The sequence below is a fragment of the Artibeus jamaicensis genome, unplaced genomic scaffold (assembly GCF_021234435.1).
Source record: "Artibeus jamaicensis isolate MK-2021 breed Jamaican fruit bat unplaced genomic scaffold, CSHL_Jam_final contig_585, whole genome shotgun sequence".
NCBI lineage: Eukaryota > Metazoa > Chordata > Mammalia > Chiroptera > Phyllostomidae > Artibeus > Artibeus jamaicensis.
In genome coordinates, this window is record NW_026521894.1 from 20,206,901 (window position 1) to 20,229,157 (window position 22,257).

Consider the following 22,257-nt stretch of genomic DNA (forward strand, 5'->3'; position numbering starts at 1 on the left):
GTGTGCTTATTGGCAAAAAGCACACAGTGTATTTGCCTTTGGATTTTTTCCCCTGTGTGCTGTATAAATTTAATCCATGAGAAAACACATTTTATTTGCCAGAATCAAATTGCTACTCAGACATATCTTCTTAATTTAAACTTTTGGGGGAGCATCATTTTGGGCATTACCACATATCTTAAAAGAATTTAAAACATTAAAATGCATAGAACGGTATGTAAAATATGCAAACAATCAAGTAATTATTAAGTGAACATTCTGTAACTGGCACAAAAGTCATACAGGGGAACACTGCTGGCATCCTGTGTTTCTGAGGGGAATGAGGGCGGGAATGGCAAAGGGAAATGTGCTGTGACATGGGTCAGTGGCCAAGGAGAGCTTGTGCTCCACTCCCTCACCTTCCAGGGACCTTGGTGGAGCACTAAGAATTCCCTTTCTCTTTTTCTTTCTTTTTTAATTTTTTTCCTTTTTAGAGAGAGGGGAAGAGAATGAGAAAGAGAGGGAGAGAAACATCAATGTGTGGTTGCCTCTCACACCCCTATACTAGGACCCTGGCCGGCAACCCAGGCATGTGCCCTGACTGGGAATCAGACTGGTGACTCTTCGGTTGGAATTCTGTGCTCAATCCACTGAGCCACACCAGCCAGGGCCCTTTTTCTTTTTAAATCCTCACCTGAGGATATGTTTATTGATCTTAGAAAGTGAGTGAGAGAGAGAGAGAAAGAGAGAGAGAGAGAGAAACACTGATGTGAGAGAGAAATATCAATCAGTTGTCTCCCATACCTGCCCGCAGGGACTGAACATGCAAGTTAAGTATGTAGTATGGACATATGTGGCCTGACCGGGGATCAGACCTGCAACTTTTGGGTGTGCCAGATGATGCTTCAATCAACTGAGCCACCCAGCCAGGGCAAAAATTCCCTTCTTTAAGTCTCCTTTTAAACAGATCATTTCTTTTCTTAGCGGTAACATTACTCAGAATTTCTTTTGAATTACATGAAAAAAATTAAATAAAAATCTGTAAGCATAGGCCTGACTGTTCATTTACTGTACTTACCACTCTTCACATTCTATAGAAACAGTTTTATCCAAAGTTAAGCCTTCAGTTTGGGAATCTCTTCAGACTCCCTTCCTCTTCTAATCACCCCAACTCCAGCTGCTAGGGCTGGTTTGGTCCTTGATACACATAACGGTCGTTATACATATAACAATTAAGAATCCATGATCTAGAGATTCTTAATCTAGTCTAACTACTTCAATGTTTACCAAAGATAAAATTGCAGTTAAAGTGACAGATTAATTTATTTTCCCAAGGTCCTGGTTAATAGTAGTCCCGACTCCAAGTTCAGTGCTTTTTCTATCATATCACCTTGCCTATTCATTTTGTCATTATATTATACACTTTTTGGGAAAGAGCACCATGTTTTTCGACTGTAATGCATCATGGGGAGCACAACATACATGTATATGCTGGAGCTGCAGAATTTAATTATTTAGATATATCTTCGAAACTATCTGGTGATTGGGTAGTCTGTATTAGTTAAGGTAAAAATTTGAGATCAGTTAATTAAATTTGCTTTCTTCACATAGTTGCTTTAATTTTGCATAGTCACAGTTCAACTATACTTGAAGACCTGGTACCTCTCATCAGTATCTGGTATGTAACAGGTGTACAGTGAATGTTTATAGAATAAATGAATATTTATGAGCTTGGACCCACTAATTTGAAAGTTATATGAGGTTTTCTATGATCTTTGCATTGAATTAAAGTTAAAAGGTATTCTCAGACTTTATATTTCTGTTTATTTTTAGTAATTTAAAGAGAATTCAGCATTACAGATATTTTAAATGAATTTTAGTAACTCTTGAATATTCACTTTTGGATAGAGAAGAAAGTTTTCTCTTGTTCATCTAAATTGTAATTAGTGAAAAAATGAATCAAAGGGATCAAGTCCCAGTCTCTGCCTTTGAAAACTTGTGCTCGGGGGTGGGGATATAGGGAAGTAAATACTCTTAAAACAACATGACAAATGCTTATAGTATGCAATGCTACCACAGAGAAAGGAACAGCTCATCCTTGCAATGGGAACTGAGAAATGATTTATATAGTTATAGAGGAGGTGGCATTTTAGCGGGATTTGGGAGGGCAACCAGGAGTTCCCATGGGATAGGCAATTATAGAAAGAGTATCTGGGAAGAAAAGATCATAAATAGAGTGAGCAGCCAGTGTTGTTGGGGACAGGGGGGTGACTGTCTGGAAAAGGTGAGGGTCAAGTTGTGAAGAGCTGGCTTTCTATGCTAGGGAGTTCGGACTTTATCCTAAAGGGCATCGAAGGATGTTTTAAAAAAAGATACAGCCTTATCAGATTTGTAATATTGTAAGAAAATTTTGGTGGCTATTCTGAAGATGGATGGTGGAAGTAGAGATGACTCTGTAGAGGGGTATTAGAGAAGCAGATAGATCAAGAAAAAGTTATTACTATAATCCAGATGAGAGCCCTAGCTGGGTAGCTCAGTTGGTTAGAGTATCGGCATGATACACCAAGGTTGTGAGTTCAAACTCTGGTTAGGACACATACAAAAGCAACAAATAAATTCATAATAAATAGATGTTTTTATTTCTTTCTCCCTCTCTCTATAAATACATATTTACATATAATTTTAAATACTTATGTTTATATAAATATATATTTATATATTTATATTTATATATAAATATATATTTACATATAAAATTGCTTGGTTGTTGGAATCCCATGCTATTTGATTTTCTGGCAGTTCTGGTTGTTCATTGTTTTTAAATTGGTTGTTATCCTGCTTTTGGCTGTGCGAAGAAGTGAAGCATCTCTACCTACACCTCCATCTTGGATGGAGCTCTTCATATCTCGAGCGTGTTTTCGTGTGCCTGTTGTTTAATTGTAAGTCTTCTTTGGAGAAATGTATCCTTAAGTCTTTAGCTCATATTTTTAATTGGATTGTTTGTGTTTCTGTTGTTGAGTTGCAGGATTTCTTTATATATTCAGAATGTCAAAAACCCTTATCAGATATAGGATTTGCAAATATACTCTCCTTTTCTCTAGGTTGTCTTTTCACTTACTTGACAATGTACTTTGATATACAGAAGTTGCTGATTTTGATGAAGTCCAACTTTCTATTTTTTTTTGGTTGTTTATGCTTTGGTGTCCTATCTAAGAATCCACTGCCAAATCAAAGTCATGAAGATTTAGACCTATTTTCCTCCAAGAGTTTTATATTTTTAGCTCTTATATTTAAGAGCTAAATATGACTAATTTTTGATAGCTTTCCTTTCTTACTTTTGATTTTCCCCTGCTGCAGTGTGAGATTTTTCCTTTGATTTTCTGACCAGGCTGATTTCACTTGTTACTGTGTTTAATGGGAGTCATTCAGCCCTGGTCGGTTACCTACTGTGTCATAGTATAAAACGCTTACTTCTTTGTGCTTCAGGTCCCTTATCTGAAAAATGGAGACAGTACATTTCTTTTTGGGTTGTGGTGAGAATTGGATAAGAGGATTAAGTATACAAAAGAATGAGTCGTGTTTTTGGAGCATGGTAAGGGTTCTATAAATGCTAGTTTGTATCGTTGTCATTGCCATTATATGCTAGGAGTTTCATTTATTATAGTGCCCTTCTTCTTTTTCCTATATATGAACCTAGCATGGTGATCAGATAACTAAGTATACAAGAAAGTAGGAGTAAAAGAAAGTAAATGGTTTTGTTCTGATAGTTTTACTGATACTTGATAATGTCAATGTTTTCTGAGAAACAGGGAAGTAACTATTTTAAACACTACAATGTAGTGTGTTATAATAACTAACCAAGAAAATCTCCTTATCATAGACAACACTGACCTTTAACACAAGAAGTGCATATGTAGTATTTATCAATAAAATATAAAATATTTAGGTGGATAGTATGAACAACAGAACATATCCACAGAAGAAAAAGCCACAAAAATTGAAATTGAGTAAATCAGATGTTTGGACAAGTAACACAACTTTGATTTTAAATGCATGGAAACATTTCACATTCAGGAGAAAGGGTTTGTCCAAGGAAAGGAAGGCAGTGAATGCATCCGGTGCTGTGAGAAGCCCTCCCACTACATCTGGGCGAGAAGCTATTGGACAAGGTGACAGCTGAGCTGGTGCAGCTGCCGCCTTCCTGAGCACAGGCACCTACTAGTGAAAGAAGAATTGCAGAATTGGCAAAGTGGAGGAGGAAGGAGGGCACGGAGGGAAGGCAGGTGAGAGGAAAGTAGGAGAGAGGATGATTGGAGTGACCACAGCCTCTGCTCAGGTCCCATTTTTCTTTGTGTTCCTTCTCTATCACCAAGGGGAGAAGGCAAAAAATAAAACCATTTACTCTTCCTCTTTATTTACTCTTTTCTTTCCCCTCAAATCCTAACTTTAAAGGACCCGAACCTTGATTAAGCAAGCCTATCTTCCCCACTTGCAAGAGGAAGGTCAGGGAAATGACAGATCTAGGTATTATTTCCAAAATAGTGCCAATTTTTCCAAGTCCTACCTCTGAAAGAAAGGGCAGTGATTATCCTTGTGCCAGTCCAAAACTGAAGCAGGATATAACTTTGTATGGTTGATCTTCCCCAGAGAGACACATATGCTCTGTACAACAGATTTACCTGGGGATTTCGGGTAATGTAAGCAGAGCTACGGACCAGCATTGTCCTGTAGATGACTTAGATTTAGTGCTAAGCTTCCCCGTTCTTTTTTTTAAAAAAATATATTTTATTAATTATGCCATTACAGTTGTTCTATTTCCCCCCTTCATTCCCCTCCACCCTGCACACCCCTCCCCCACCACTCACCCCTTTAGTTTATGACCACGTGTCTCAAGTTCTTTAGATTCTATATTTCCCCTACTATTCTTACCTTCCCCCCTATCTATTTTCTACCTACCATCTATGCTACCTATTTTCTGTACTTTCTCCCCCCTTCTCCTTCTCCCACTCCCCTGTTGCTAACCCTCCACGTGATCTACATTTCTATGGTACTGCTCCTGATCTAGCTGTCCTCTTAGTTTGCTTTTGTTTTAGGTGTGGTTCTTAATAACTGTGAGTTTGCTGTCCTTTCACTGTTCATCTTTTTTATCTTCTTTTTCTTAGGTAAGTCCCTTTAACATTTCATATAATAAGGGCTTGGTGATGATGAACTCCTTGAATTTGATCTTATCTGAGAAGCACTTTATCTGCCCTTCTATTCTAAATGAAACTTTTGCTGGGTAGAGCAATCTTGGATGTAGGTCTTTGGATTTCATGACTTGGAATACTTCTTTCCAGCCCCTTCTTGCCTGTAAGATCTCTTTTGAGAAATCCACTGACAGTCTGATGGGAACTCCTTTGTAGGTGACTGTCCCCTTATCTCTTGCTGCTTCTGGGATTCTCTTCTTCATTTTAATCTTGGCTAATGTAATTATGATGTGCCTTGGTGTGTTCCTTCTTGGGTCCAACTTCTTTGGGACTCTCTGAGCTTCCTAGATTTCCTGGAAGTCTATTTCCTTTGCCAGATTGGAGAAGTTCTCCTTTATTATTTGTTCAAATAAGTTTTCCACTAGTGGCTGTTCCTCTTCCCCTTCTGGTACCCCTATAATTCGGATGTTGGAACGTTTAAAGATGTCCTAAAGGTTCCTAAGCCTCTCCTCATTTTTGTGAATTCTTGTTTCTTCATCCTTTTCTGTTTGGTCATTTTTTTCCTCCTTCTGGTCCACTCCTTTGATTCGAGTCCCAGTATCCTTTCCATCACTATTGGTTTCCTGTGTATTTCCATTCATTTCAATTAGTTTAGCCTTCATATGTTTCTCTAATTTGTGACTAAAATCAACCAGTTCTGTGAGCATCCTGATCACCAGTGTTCTGAACAGTGCATCTGAAAGTTTGGCTATTTCTTCATCACTTAGATTTATCAGCTCTGGGGCTCTGAGTTGTTCTTGAGCCATGTTTTGATCTGTTTGTGCCTGTTACTTATGAGGAGCAGAGCCTTAGTTGTTTACCAGGGCGGGGCCACCCAGGTCGCTGGTTTGTGACGCTGTATGTGGGGGCGGGGTCAGAGAGGGACAATGGCAGTTCCCTCTGCTGCTTCTTGCCACTGGGGCCTGTGCGGTCCATCTCACTGCTAGCTCCTTCACCGGTTTATCTGTGTGCGAATGTGTGACCGCGATCAGCCCTCAGTGGGTCTGCCCGCTCTCCACACCTGGGATCCGCCTACAGCTGCTGGCGCACCTGGGTCGAGCACCCAGGTTGGTCTGATGTATCTTCCCTGCCCAACCCCGCTCTGCTGCTGGTTCTGCCCCTCTTACCGGTTTGGCTGAAGGTTTTGTTATTGTCAGACTTCCGTGTAGTTCAATTTTTCTGTGGTTTGGCTGTGTTTTTGTTGTTAAAACTTTATTGTTTTTAAACTTGGTTGTGCGAGAAGGCTCAGTGCTTCCACCTACGCTTCCATCTTGGCAGAAGTCCCCCCCAGTTCTTAATAAAACTCTCCCACCAACTAGACCTGCTTCCTGCCGGGCTTTTCCTGCTTCTGCTGGCTTCTAAGAGCTTCTAACCCCACACTTTTGTTTTATTATTTTTTAATTGGGGTATCTTAGTCCTCTCCAGGTTGTCTCCTTACAATCCAAGCTCTCCAGGTCTCCCTTTCCATTACTAAGAGGCTTATCAAGGTATTTTTCTAAACAAAAACAGTTATTTCTCTAGAGGAACCAGGTGAAACAAGAACTTAGCTCCTCAACTACATCATAAATAACATGGACTACACTTACAGTTTCTCTAGAGGTAATTGATATTTATGATTATATTGATTTTTGTGATTAAAAATAGAAGCAAATAATTTACCTTTGATTGTTTCCATAACTGCAATGGCATAACTTTTAAATTGCATAATTTACTCTAAATATAACTTTTGGTGGAAAAATGTTTGGTTTTCGATCAGTTATTCTGGGAATATTTGCCCTACTTTGTCCTCTCTTTTCCCAAGTTTGATTGATGTTGAAAATTAGTTAGATTGACCCTTAGAACCAGACAGTTATTGGGATGTGCTACAGAACAACAGGTGCTGTTTTACGCTCATAGTGCAGGTAGTTTGCAAACTACAAGTAAAATCAGCAATAATTTTTGAAGAAAGTCATGCATGTCAAGGTTTAGAATGACCCCAGCAAGAGGAGAGATGGCAATGCCCACCACCCCGAAGCAGCTTGCCTCCGGTTACTCTGTCCGTTGGGCAGCACCTGGGTTCCGGCTGCATGACAGCCTCTGATTCTTTTGAGGCCAAATCTCTGGCTCTCCAAGGGTGGCATCTCCACTCAGTTTTCTAATGTCGTTAAGGCCAAGGAAATTTGCTCTTTTTTTTTAAGGTTTTATTTATTTATTTTTGTAGAGAGAGGGGAAGGGAGGAAGAAGGAGAGAGAGAGAGAGAAACATTGATCGGTTGCTTCTTGTAACACCTCTAACTGGGGACGTGGTCCTCAATCCAGGCATGTGCCCTGACTGGGAATTGAACCAACAACCTGTTGGTTCACAGGCTGGTGCTAAATCCACTGAGCCACACTAGCCAGTGTGAGGCTAAAAAAACTTGCCCTTTTAAATCTAGATTCAGATTAGAGCCAGTTCCATGATCAACTAGGGGTTTATCTCTTTCAGCCCCTTCCCTCCAGCTCATTGTCACCATGGCTACCCTCTTTAACTACTGAGCTCCTTAATGCTTGTTCTGCCTACATTAACTTTCAGAATTGTAATAGGTCATCAGTGTGACCTTTAACCTCCATCGGAGGTCCCAAGGTTGCTGGCATTAATCCTATGTCTATAACAGAATAGTCATTTTCCTTTTCAAGAAACTCCAGAAATCAGTGATTGTCATTTTTGCAGGAAGGGAGCCTTCCTGAGTGCCCCTGCCTCCATCATGTATTCCTTACCTTGTGGATATGTGTTTCTGGGCCTTTGTCACCAGGAAAGGGGTTTGTCACTAGTTTCTTATTGCTTACCACTGTGTTTCTCGAACCTCCCTATTTAGGTGCCCTTTAGGATTCTGAGGGTGTGGTCCAAAGTAGCTCACCACAGGTGGGGACATTTCTTTGGTGTCATGTGTTTTATTTTATACCTGATGACTTGGTTACATACTTGCCAAGCTTCCTTAGCTTACTACCAGACTTAGGAACTTACCTGTAAGTATTTTCCAAGAGCACTAAGAGGCAAGTCATTAATGGGTGTTATATGGAAACATGCTATGACAAAATACTTTTGGGAAAAACTGTTTTCAGCTTTGTCTATTGCAGGAAGTCTTAGAGTCTTCAAAATGCAAATGTGCATTTGAAATCGATGATTTCAGAATGTTTTCCTTTGTGTTCCCCAGACTTATTTGGCCAGGGTTCCTCTTCTATTACTTAGACATGCCAAAGACACTAAGTTCTGTTGAAGACGTTTTGGGAAGGAGTGAACGTTTCCTGCTGACCAAGACTATTCCTTCTTCCCTCAGTTTTCACAAGGTGAACTGCTGCTGGGAGTACAGTGTCACTCGTCCCGCCTTACTTGGTCACCAGGTTTCCTTAAGTTTTACTTCTTCTCGCCATGTGAAGTCATCAAGACTTCTCAAAAATTTTCTCAGTGTTTTGCCATTTTGGATCTCACTTGTTTTTGTGCTAATGTCCTTTTCTGTTCCAGTGTCCAATCCTGTATACCACCTTGTATTTAGTACCCTTTAATTTTTTTCTTTAAACCAGAAAATAAGCAAAAGAGGGAAGCTAACTATATGAGCCAATTTGATAATGATATCAAATTTCAGTTTCAGGAACTGTTTTAATGAAGCATAATGGCCTAACTCTAAAAGTTCAGAGTTTGCAACTACCAGATTCTCCTTCTTAGTTTTTAGTGATACCAGGGCAATTTTCTGTTTTTTTGTTTTTTTTAAATTAGGATGATATTATAAAATCCAACATTTAAAAAGAAGTATTTTTTATTTGAATGAATAAACTTCTAAGAATGTATAAGTCTTATAATTACATTGAACTCCAGTCCCTTAAAAGTTCTGTTATTAATGATGGCTACTGTTTGTTGTATGCCCATTACTGTTTAGTAAGTACTTTACATGTGATTTTACAGTTATTCATCACATCAATGCTACAAAGGTAATTAATTACAAGTGCAAGTATGTTAGCTTGGAAATTTTTGTTTTTGTGAACCACCCCTCTCCGACTTTAGTAATTCTTCGTGTGCTTTCACTGGCCCCACACGCCTCTCCAGGATTTGGATACAGTGACTAGGCCAGGAGTGGACATGTGACCCCAGAAGTCCCAGTAAGAAGTCCTTTCTGGGTTTGCTGCACACGATGGCTGAGAGGAAGTCTTGCTCTTTCTTGGGAACATGAGTTCTAGGAACCATGCAAGCTGGGAGCATCTAGTGGCCATCTTGCTACTCCACGGAGAATAGTGGTCTAAGAATAAAAATAAGCAGAGGTCTTGCGATTCCCAGTCAAATCATTTGATTTCTTGGATTCCAGCAGAGCTCAAGTGATTCTAACTACTTGGATTTCCCAATTAAGCAAGCCAACAGGATATCCTATATATTTGTTTGTTTATTTTCACTGTGATTGTTAGGGTTGGTTTTCTGACTCATTCACCCAAATAATTCACAAAGGTATTATTATCTCTATTCTAGCTTCAAAGTTACACAGGTAGTAAGTGGTACAGCTGGGATTTGAATCCAGCCCTACCTGTATGTTAGGCCCATAGATTTTTCAATATTCCATGTCACCTCTTATTCATTAGTTCAGACATTAAGTCATTCATATGAAGTGTCTGTGTTACGCCAGGCACTGTGCCAGGGCCGTAGAGACACGTGACAGAGTTCTAATATTAGGTTTTGTGTGATTTGTGATTTAACAATGACACATTGTTAAACTGTGCATTTTAACAATGAAAGTTAATAATGAATAGATAATAAAATCGTTTCACCCACTGAATTATGGTCCAGTCTGATTTTTTCCTTATCCTGGTCTCACTATGGTTATGAAAGGCTACTTAATTGTAGTGTGCTGACTGATAGGAAATAATACATTGGGAGACAAGGACAGAGATTCTTCAAAACCACTGCCACTGTCCTAGTTATCACTTTTAGTAGAGCTCATTTGGTTGTTACGTGAGTCTTTTTACTCTTTCATTTACTTACCGAGTATTTGTAAAGCATATGGTAGGAAGTGTTAGCCCTCTGGTAGGATTAGGAAACTCACAAAGAGTAACACCTAGAACCTTCCCTCAAGAAGTTAGCAGCTGGCATGAAATAGACACATAAAATTAGAACTCAATATGGTCTGTGCAATGGTGAAGGTATTCGCTGAGATACTGAGAAATACAGAGGAAGACCGTTTAGCACACCTGGTAGTGCGGGCTGATGTACTGAAGGCAGACTTATATCTGTGATATCTGATTTAATCAACTTCTCATTAGTAACTAGTTGATCTCATCGAACAATGGCACCATCCTGAGGGCTCAGCTTCAGTTCTTATACTAAAAAGTTGTACCTGCAACAGCAGCCAGATCTAACGTAGTTGGGCTCACGTCTAGACTCCACGCCCATTACCGTGCCACATTATTCACAGGCCCATTCTGTTCATGCGGCAGGTGAGGATGGAGGCTGGCTGACCTCCCCTGGAGGCATCACCCCATCCACACAGGTGTTCAGTGCTGCCTCCTCCGCAGATGTTCTCTTTTGGGAATTGATATGAGACACAGTGATCCACACACTTTGTGTTTCTGGCATAAGTTCATTCAGGTGTTACTTCTCCCAACCTCTTCTGATCTTATAATCTTTCTATCTTGTTCCTTTCAGACTCTGATAAACCAATCTAGTAACTTGTGATTACTCAGGGATTTATGAATATTCTTACGTAAGGTCACTTCTCCTTCCAGACTGAGCTCATGACTACTTATCGTCACTGTCAACATGAAATGCACCACTGGATGCTTCCTTACTGGAAGTATTACTCCCTCTATGGTCTTTACTGGAAGCATTTCTCTCTGTGAGGCTATAGTACAGTAGCAATTTATTTTTAGTGAGTTAGTCATGAATTTTTTCCTCCTTTTCAGTGGAAAGGAGCAGAATATGCCACTCCAAAATATGCCACTTTTATATAAAACATTTTGAACCGAAGGCAGTTGAGAAGAAACAGAGACAAGAAAAGTTCTCTGCCCTCTCCCTATTTGCCTAAAAACAGGCCATGAATTTGCGAAGGTGTCTTTCCTTCCCTCTCTATCAGGAAGGACAGGAGCTAATCACCAGAGACAGCTCTGGACCCTTCTCAGCCCAGAGATGCCACCGGAGGACTTTATATAATGAATTTTACTAACTAGTCTTTAACTTCCATTGGTTTCCCAATATATCTACCTTCCTTAGAAGCTCAAAGTCCTTTTCCTTTGTCTTGTCACTTGTTAAAAATTTATTGTTCTTTTGTTAAGATACTATATAAGCCCAACTTTGAGTCACTCATCACTGAGTGCTACCATACTGTGTAGGCAAGATGCACATGTTAATAAACTTGGCTTTTCTCTTGTTAATCTATTTCTTGTCAGTCTAACTTTTGAGCCCCAGCTAGAGAACTTAGGCAGATAGAGGAAAAATGCTTTCCTTTTTCCTGTATATTAGCCATAGAGAACATCACAGGGCTGTAAGTATAATCTGGGGGAGAGGAATCAGTGTGAAAGGTGAAGGTTACATAGCAGTCTTGGCCTCCTACTCAAGTCACATGTACTCTCTAGACCAGCTTGGGTCTGCTCTTGAAGGTACCATTGCCATCATGTGTGTTCTCAGGAAGCAAATAGTTGTGCGCTACAGAATCCTGCAGTCCTGGGGGTCTGCTCTGTGACTCTCTTTTGGGGTTTTGCTTATAGTTTTAACCTGCCAGAAAATTCTCTCTCTGGATCAGGACCCTATTTAAATCTAGCAGCCTTGTAAATTCATTCAATAAGTAGGTCAGAGTGATACCTGCTATCACAAAAATTTCAAAGATGGTTGTGCTTATTTTCTTCGTGTTGGGAGGTAGAAGATACAGTAGCATGTCCTTCACCTGGGAGGGCACCTTTGGTATGCCATAGACGATTGTAGCCCATTGTGTCATATTCAGTGAACATGACCATATTCAGTAAATATGGAAGAAAAGATAACTGGTAGTACTAACAGCATTAATTAACTAATTCTTCTTCCCCACTTAATTAAACCATCATCTTTTTTTTTCAGAATTTCCTTCCTTTTATTTATTTATTTTTTAAATTTTATTCATTATGCCATTACAGTTGTTCTATTCCCCCTTCATTCCCCTCCACTCTGCACCCCCCACCCCCATGATTCCCCCCCTTTAGTTTATGACCATGTGTCTCAAGTTCTTTAATTCTATTTCCCAAACTATTCTTGCCCTCCCCCTATCTACCATCATCTTTACCTTAAATTAAATGATCTTTATGCACATGTAAATGTGTCCTTTGGACAATTGGAGTCATGTAAATGTCTCCAAGTGTCCAAAGAATGTAACTGAATGCAAGCAAGTAGCTGAATGATATGTTTATATTATTTTATTTATATAAATATATATTTAAATATAAAATATATGTGTAATAGCGATTTCTTCTGGGGAGGGCAATACAATACAAATAAAGGGAGATTTTCACTTTTTACCTTAAAATAATTAGTTAAAGCTAACATTTATTGTATGTTCTAGGCCTTGTTTTAAAGCTTTTCCTATATTATTTCACTCAGTCATCACAGCTCCATGAGGAAGACACGAGTGGCTAACAGCGTAGGCTCTTCCTGGTTATAGATATTCCAGAGTGTCACCTTTTAAGACTGTCACCTTAAAACAAGTTACTTAAATCTTCTGTGCCTCAGTTTCCTCCTCTGTAAAATGGAAATAAAAGTGGTACTTAAGTAATGGGGATGTTGTAAGGATTAATGGAGATTAAGTATAAACTTTTTAGAGTAGCCCTTGACACATGGTAAGCTCTCATAAAATTATCACCATCATCATCATTATCTCCATTTTACTGATGAGGAAGATGAAGCACAGATGTTTTAAGTAACATGTTAGTCTGATGCCAAAACTTGTGCTTTTCATTATTTAGTCAAACCAACCGCCTTCTCAATTTTTTTGCATTATTGAATTTTTTATAAGCATGCTTATGAATGCATGTTACTTATGTAACTTGGAGAAACTAAAAATGTGATAAGAAATGTGAATGGAAAATCAGTAATTTCCTACCAGATGAAGAGAGAATTTTTTAACCATCATCGATGCAATTTTTAGGGGAGATCCTTGTAGTGTTTTTTAAACAACTTTATTTAAATATAATTTACATGACATAAAATTTACCTGTTAATGGTAGTTGGTTTTTTAGAAACAGAAAAGTCTTAGAGAGTTTTGTTTTAGCTCATGGGAGAATTTTCAAATTCACTCTGGTATTTAGTTCAGTGTCCAGTAATTTGGGTCAATTCACCCCACTCATAACTGTTAAGCACCTGCAGGGCAGCAGGTCTTGGGGGCCACTACAATGTGTGTGGAAAGTCTCCTCTCTTCCCCTTAGGCTTAATAGCTGGTGTTTTTTTTTTAATTTGCATTAGATTATTTTTGGACTTTCTTTTCTCTTGATGTAAATCATGATTCAATTAGACATCATGCCACTACTATTTTGGGGTTGACATTTGGTAATAAATGTGATACTTTTGCAATCAGGATTTTCTTTTGCCTACTTCTTTTTTTAAAAATAAAGTTACTTTCATTTGTGGTGAAGGAAAGACTTCTCTAATTTTATTATATCCTTTGGAAGTAATTCTAACATCATGGCTTATCCTGGCCATCGTAGTCTGAAAATTTCCCAAGGCATTTTCACAGTCACCAAGATTACCCTTGGTTAGTATGAAACTGCACCAGTTCTCTTTTATTACTGGATTTCCCACAGCTGATGTCTAGTCCTCATCACAGTCTGGGCTGAGCTGACATTATACCTCCATGTGCTACAGGCAGAGTTATTTTGTGTGAGGGATAACCTTTTTCCTTATGGACCTGAGTTACTTCCAAATCAACTTAATAATTATTTATGTCCCAGCAACTTGAAATCTATCTGAAAAAAGAATACACAGAAATGGAAAGAAAAAATAATATTTTTATTTCATTCTTAAATAACCATGACTTCTTACTAGTGGAATGTGTGTACCTGCTGGAAACTGCACAACATCTTGATTTTTGGAATAAGGTCAATCCACATTGATTTTTATATGGTACTTGTCTTTTTTTTAATCACAGCAACTGTGGAAAACCCAGTTTTGCAAAGTTTGATGACATGTAAAGGAACATAGCGTGATCTCGTAGTGAGGAGCTACTGCGTTGTGTGGTGTCCTACAAATGTCAAGTGTCACTGCATTTCCCTTGGAAATTTAAAGTGTCCTGGGAGCTCACTTGCGCACCATGAGGTATGTCAGTGTGAAGTTCAGAAACCATGGGGCTGAGAGAATTTAAGGACATAAAGGTTAGAGGGATGAATGTACTGGTGAGTGCAGTGCCTGGCTAGTAGGTGTAGCTACAGACACATGCTTATTGAAGGAAGGAGAGAAAAAACATTTGGCCTAGGACTTGATCCAGCGATTAGTCCTCTTGGAAATAAATTTTTGTCAATATGCTGAAACCAAATCCTCTCTGGACCCCTTCTGTACCCTTGCACTGACACCTGCCCTACTATAGTCTCTCTTAGACACACACACACACACACACACACACACACACACACACACACGGCAGGTAGTACATTGTAAAAACCTAGGAATTCTGGTCAGGATATCAAGCATGCTGGTTCCAATGATCTGTGGGGAAAATCCTGATTTTATAGTTTTAACTAATATAAATAAATAAATAACAAGACAATGTAAGTGAACACCATGGAGTTTAAAGAAAACACACTTTTAAGTTAGGTTTCACCTGTGGACCACCCCTTTCTGACCCTGAAACCAGCCCAACCTCTTTACCTCTGGTTGACAGAGACAGGAGCATACCTGGGGTATGTGGCCCAGGGAACGAGTCATTTTTTTCATACCCTTTCTCTTTTCAGTCACAATCAGGAAATGAAATGAATAAGAATACTGACAGGAAAAGAAATGCAGAAAGCAAAACTTTTGCCTACTAAATATTCTATATATAATGATGTCAGGGAAACACACAAAAAATAAACAAATATTTGAGTACAAAAGGGAATATTGCACTAATGTTTAACTTATTCCCGTAAGTTTTTTTCATATCTCTCATATCATAATAGTAACCTATCATAATAGTGAAGAGCATTACAGGTTTTTTTGGTCAGAACTCCTTCATTGATCTTAGTATGTTTATGTTCATTTGTCAATCTACCTTTACTCATAGTGAATCAAAGAACATTTTCGTTAATTTTAATTTTGAAAACTTTCTTTCACATGGAGCAACCAATATACAAATAGCCAGGAAAAGTCTTAAACTTAAGAATAAGCTTGTCAGTGTCATGAAAAAAGAAGCTCATTTTATATCAGTTCCAGAAATCACAATATTATCCTTGTCTGTTTCATTGGGATTTAACATCTTTCATATGTCTCTACTGATACAAATTAAAAATACAAATTAAAACTCCAGGTGGTCACAGGAAATGACAGAATTGATGCAATTCAAATTCTGTTTTCTCTCTTTGTAATCTTACATTTATTTCGAACCTGCTGTTTAAATCCTGGAATTCGATGTACTACAGGGATTGGAGAAACAAACTGTGCTGAGGTGATCGTGACCCTTTACTACCTTACTTTCAAATGTATGTGTATACTTGAATCCTCATTTGTCCAAGGTTAGCTGTTTAGCTCAAAGTTCTCTGAATTAATTTCTAGGTGGGACACAATAGCTATTAAAATGAAAGTATAGCCTAAATTTTTAGCACACCAAAGGACGGTGCAAAGCCCAGGGGGGCGCCCAGACCGTAAAAGAAGCAAAACAGGCATTTGTCGCCATTGGGGACTACAGTGGACACATTGGTCTGGGTGTTAAGTGCTCAAAGGAAGTAGCCACTGCCATCCATGGGGCCATAATCTTGGCCAAGCTCTCCACTGTCCCTGTGCAGCGAGGCTACTGGGGGAACAAGATCGGCAAACCCCACACCGTCCCTTGTAAGGTAACTGGGCACTGTGGCTCTGTGCTGGTGCGCCTAATCCCTGCACCCAGGGGCACCGGCATTGTCTCAGCCCCTGTGCCCCAAAAGCTGCTGCTGATGGCTGGTATTGACGACTGCTACACTTCAGCCAGGGGCTGCACTGCTACCCTGGGCAACTTTGCCAAGGCCACCTTTGATGCCATCTCCAAGACCTACAGCTATCCCACCCCTGACCTCTGGAAAGAGACTGTGTTCACCAAGTCTCCCTACCAGGAATTCACCAACCATCTTGTAAAGACCCACACCAGAGTTTCTGTGCAGAGGACCCAGGCTCCAGCTGTGGCCACCACATAATTTTTTGTATGAGAAAAACAAAGTGAATTAAGCCTGTTAAAAAAAAAAAGAATAAAAATGTACTAATTTGAAGTATACATATGAGGTCCGTCCAGAAAAAGTCCAACCATTGTTAATATAATGAGAACCGTTTGGGCAACTTTGATGTAACCTGGCAGCCAAGGAGAGTGGACTGGAATGCACATGTGTGAACAATGACAACTTCACTGTACTAGTCAGTAGGGGCAGTAGACACTGTTGAGTGAGCATGTGTACTACGTGACTGTCACATTCAAAATGACTGAGCAAGTAGAACAATGAATCTGCATCATATTCTTCCAGGGAAACTATTTGGATAATTCAGCAGGCCTCAGCTATGGACAGCTGGTAGCTGGAAGCTTCATTATGATAATGCACCTGCTCATGCATCATGTCTCATGCAGAGTCTTTTTGCAAAACATCAAATCACCCAGGTGACTCAGCCCTGCTTGGTGCCCAGACTTGGTGCCCTGAGACTTCTGGCTTTTTCCAAAACTAAAATCACCTTTGAAAGGGAAGAGATTTCAGGCAGCCGATGAGAATTGGGAAAATATGACAGGGCAGCTGATGGCAATTGAGAGAACTGTGTGAGGTCCTAAGGTGTCTACTTTGAAAGGGACTGAGGTGTCATTGTCCCATGTGCAATGTTTCTTGTATCTTCTTCAATAAATGTCTCTATTTTTTATATTACTTGGCTAGATACTTTCTGGACAGGCCTTGTATATACTATTAAAATTCAACAGTAATTTGAGCATTTGTTTAGAACATAAACTAATACAAGATTTTTAGAGGAGGAATAGTTCATCGATGGTATTATTTAGAGTTGTTAACACATAGTGATAAATAAAAAGCAGACTGAGATTTAGTCAGTCCAGAAAGATGAAGCAAATCAGCCAAGAACATAGAGCTCATTAGCAGAAGAACAGAACTGGAACTCAGATTTCTTGTTGTTCAGGAGCGGGTACTGAGTGGGATCAGAGCAAGTCGCCCTGAATGAGCTTTCGTGGTATGTGGATTGTTTTGAGCTAAAGGCACTTTTAGTTTCAGGCTCAATAGAAACTCTGCCCCTCCCTTAAGTCCCTGGGATGAGCGTGAATCAGAGATAACTTCTTTTGACTTATCTTTATGGCAGGACAAACTTCTTTGTACTAACCATCCATTTTACTATAATTCCACAATGAAGTCCCCAGGCTGCATTACCTCAACCCCAGCTCAGAATGTGGATATAACTCAACCCCCCTTTCCAGCTTTGAACTTCTCATGCATGCAAGGGCCTCTAAACCTGTCATGTATGCAGGGTTCCCATACCTTTATGTGTGTTAAATTTGATGATTTTCTCTTGTTAATGATCTCCTGTCTATTTGATTATTAGACCAGCAAGACTCGAAAGGGAACAAAAAGTAATCATTAATTATTTTAATGTTATATTAATTATTAAGGTATTGTTTATTATGAACTAGACATTGTGCTAGTGCTTTATGTCAATTACCTCATTTCATTTTCACTGTAGTTCTGTAATTGTTATTCCCACTCTACAGATGAAAAAACAGACTTGTGATATGTGCGCCAGCAGAAAAGCACAGAAAGGGGAAAGCACACTGACAGCAGGACTGCCCAATGCTGTTCGCTTGCTGCTGCAGCCACTGACCACCCCTGCAACCCCCACCCAGCCAGCAAGTCACCCTTCCATTTTAGGATTCCAGGAATGCAGCCTGGGTTTGAGTTCTGGTTTCTACTTTGACAACCTATTAGTTTTTAGGCATATTATTTAAGTTGCATTGCTTGGTAAATAACATGAGAGGGTGGGACAGAGCGTTGTCCAGAGCTCTCCCAACAGTGAAGCATGAACCCCTTATAATGTGAGCATGTTGAGGACAGCAGCATGTGGGTGGATGTCTCGAGCTGCAGAAATGCTGTTTGTGTCTGGATCTTTCATACATAGCTGGGGAGACTTTGAAGCTGCTTGTCTCGGGTCAACGTGACCAACATAATGTAGGTGACCAACATAATGCAGCACAACACAATTGACGTGCCTTGTGCTGACTTCTCATTTTTTACATGGCATTCTCCTCACTCATGGCCATGACAGGTAGGCCGGAAATCCTGCCCTTTCTTCATAGGTTTCTTGAAGCCAATACTTTTCAGCATTTTGTTATTATCTATTTGAATATCTGTTTTCCCTATCCTGGAGGGGCAGAGCAGTACAATAGATTTCTGCAAAGAAAAGTCAATAGTTTAATACCTTTATAAATGAATAAGCTACAAATATATGTAATAAACATAGGCTGACATATGTAATGCTGCGTTCATTTTTCATCTCCTTCTCTCCTGCCTTGGAAAACTATCTTCATATTTCATTGTCCCATAGCCTCTATGTCCCCTCCTCTGATGTAGTTTTTGGAAGACCTGGGGTGTGAGGCAAATGCAAAGCCATTAATTACGACTTGGATGTTTGACTTACTATTTTTTGTATTTTGGAGTAACAATTCACTGAGGACTTGGAATTTGAAGAACAAGGTTTTAGCATTCTTCTGGCACTTATTTATGTTAAATTAAGCAAAATTCTTAACCTTTGTGAGCCTTACTTACAGCACTTGTTAGGTGAGAGTAATGACCCTACCCCGCAGGACCCTTCTGAGAAATAAACTCTTGGCATAGAGGACAGGAACAGAAAGTTCTTTCACAGGGACTATGGAAATAAAACCTAAATATCTCATAGGGAGATACATGCATCTTGAAGTTACAATAGTGTTTGTTTCAGATCTCTGGAATATTGTTTTGTATCATCAACATAAACATCAAAACCTGGAACAATTTTTATGAGTTTATTTGAACCAAACTGACAACAATTGCCAGGAAGCAAAATCCTCAACAGATTGAGAAAATGATCCACGAAATGGCAGTTATGCAACTTATTTTATTTACTACAACCAAAGGAGGAGGCAGAAAGGGGTTACATGAGCCCTGGCTGGTGTGGCTCAGTGGATTGAATGCTGGCCTGTGAACCAAAAGGTTGCTGGTTTGAATCCTGGTCAGGGTACATGCTTGAGTTGCAGGCCAGGTCCCCAGTAGGGGGTGCATGAGAGACAACCACACATTGATGTTTCTTTCCCTCTCTTTCTCCCTCCCTTCCTCTGTCTAAAAATAAATAAAATCTTTAGAAAAAAGATGGGGGATTACATGAAATTCACTGGTGATAGATTAGGGAGGTGGGAAAAAACAAAGCAAGGATTGGATAAAAAATAAAATGAATGGCCACGTACTTCTTTCACATTTGTGGGTTAATCAGTCAATAATTAACATGATAATAATGAGATGGTTTGTGGTCTCTGCTCTAGTGTGGTGGTTGCGCTCTGAGGGGTCAGGAGAAAAGAGAATTACTTTGATATTCCAAAGTACTATCACAGATGAAACACACACACACACACACACACACACACACACACACACACACACACACACCCCAGGCTTAGTTAAAGTGAAGATTGACTTTTGTTAAAGAAAAATACTGCCCTAGGATATGACTACCTGTCATGAACTGCTTTTAGTTAGAAAGTTTTAATTTCAGACCATCCTATATGGTTACTTTAGGTCTCTGAGTGTGTAAGGCTGCTGGCTAGGCTTCCCGCTGAGCTTGTCAGGTTTAGTTTGTAGCCTTTTTTAGTCCAAAGTATATGATGCTAGGGGAACTCAAGCTTTTGTTATAGTTGATAGGCTTAAATGATTAATGCAAGTAGGAAGCTGTTTTTCCAGGAACTGGAACATGTGACCTGTGTGACTCCAGGGGGTCAGCAAACAATCCAACCTTTGTGCCCCTGGGGGTCTGCAAGAGATGAGATGGTATCTGAGTAGCCATTGTGTTCTTGGGAAGGAATATCAGATAAAGAATTCATCAGATAAAGAATGATTGATCCTTCTCCTTATAAAAAGCTTGGCTTGAGATGAGCTGTTAATACAGTTTTTAGGGTACATAACCTGCCATCTTCCCAGATCACTGGCATCTGAATAAAGTTTCCACAAAGATTCAATCCTTGCTTCTACTTACTGGTTCTGGTAATGACAAGTAGCAATGAATGACAACTTTTCTGGTTTCATGACTGGAGTTTGTTATTGTTTGACTCCATATCTTTGCTGCTTCTCTGTGTTGACTCCATATCCCAGAGGTGCTTTATCTTCTCAAAGGGAATAGCGAAGGGAAGAAGAATTTTTGCATTCTTCGATGTGAACAAACCTTAAATTAAGCTTTGCCTGGTATTGGAAACGTGATTCCTCTCTAGGAGACTGCGTCCTTGAGAAGCATTTTTATCTGTGAAAGACAAGGAAAAGAGCCCTGGCCCTGGTGTTTGATCAGGTTAGGAGGGAAGTCTACATTGTTAGGTGCTTTCCTTTGACCTCTAGACTCCTGGGAGAGAAGAGCACAGGTGCTTTCACCATGAATCTAATAACACTAGAACTGGAAACTCTGAAGTCATTAAAAATAAATGCAGAGATCTGGGCCCCTGCTGAAGCTGGAAGCCTAGAGTGGATAGTTTTGAGAATATCATTTATGGCATTTTGATTATGCAAACCCAGATCCAGGAATTGGGAAGTGAGGTCAAAAGAAGCTAAATTGATCTGTGTGATAAGGTAACAGGAATTTCCTATTTCTTCTGGTGGTCCCAAGGAAGTTTTCAAGGATTTCTGAATTTGGAGGAGTGGAGAAAGGGAAAATACAGGCAAGAGGAGAGAGAAGAGGCTGTAGCACAAGAGAAATTAAAGCTGAGATTCAACCAGGAATAGATACTGGGATGAGAATGGTCAGGAATGTTGCCAGCGAGCTTTGATGTTCATCTGTAAGTTATTTCCTCTTCCGTGCTCTGAACTCCCCCTTAAACCTGCAATAAATCTGGTACTCATGTCAACACGGTGCATGTGATGACCTGCAGCATGGGGAAGAGAGCCTGTGTCCACACTGAAGAGGACAGTAAGCCCAGGAAGGGTGACAAGGCACAAATGGACATGATGATGGTCAGAGAAGGAGCTTGGAGAAGAGCTGATGGGGACAAATCAGAGATGATAAGAAATGGAAATGTAAGCATCCCCCCTAACATGGCAGTTCTCAGAGGATTTGAGTGGTGGTGGTGTTTGGTGAGGGGCAAGGGGTGGGGGTGATGACTTTTGAGACCCAGCACAGAATGAGGGCTCTCATTATTGTGTTTGGATGTTAGAGAAAAGTATGACCTCAAAGGTAAGAATCTGGAGACACTGGAGCTAAAATACAGCACCCTAAACTGGCTCAGGGGAGTGTCTGCCCAGAGAATAAGAGACTTGGATCTCAAGGAGGCAGACTGAGTTTCCCAGAGTTTCCTTCCCTCAAAACAGTCCAAGAGTTTGAGGAGGCAAAAACCTATGATCTGTGCAGAGACACTTATGGGCTGTGGGAATGTGGTCAGACAGCCAGAGGTTCAGAGCACAGGTCCCATAACACGAGCCAGACTCTGCTCCTCAAAGAGACTGGGGCATTTTCGGAGGAATTCCTATCCCAGTGGTGAGAATAGACCTGCACCAGTGGAATGAGGAAGAGAGGAAGAAAATCCCACTCAGAAACAACAAACAGAACCAAAGAACAAAGGGTGTAGTTCCAGGAAGAGATAACAGTAATTTGTTCTCCTGGGAAAGGTGAAATGTGGGTGAAAACTATTCTTTCACTTAGAGCCCTGGAGTCTATTATTTTGAGAGAGCTC

At 39.8% G+C, this 22,257-nt stretch overlaps 1 protein-coding gene across 1 annotated transcript; it reads left to right on the forward strand.

Moving 5' to 3' along the window:
• The first annotated feature begins 14,500 nt into the window (after window positions 1–14,500).
• LOC119054047 (40S ribosomal protein S2-like) lies at window positions 14,501–16,516 on the forward strand. Its single transcript, XM_053670411.1, has 2 exons — window positions 14,501–14,551; window positions 15,950–16,516. Exons 1-2 carry the CDS (start codon window positions 14,501–14,503, stop codon window positions 16,514–16,516), a joined length of 618 nt encoding a protein of 205 aa, XP_053526386.1.
• The last annotated feature ends 5,741 nt before the right edge of the window (window positions 16,517–22,257 follow it).

What these genes read in the sequence shown, in the direction of transcription:
- LOC119054047 (XM_053670411.1), top strand. Translation starts at nt 14,501, where the DNA reads ATGGGGCTGAGAGAATTTAAGGACATAAAGGTTAGAGGGATGAATGTA. An exon ending in TTAGAGGGATGAATGTACTG is followed by an intron (nt 14,552 to 15,949) that starts GTGAGTGCAGTG and finishes CTAAATTTTTAG; the next exon opens with CACACCAAAGGACGGTGCAA.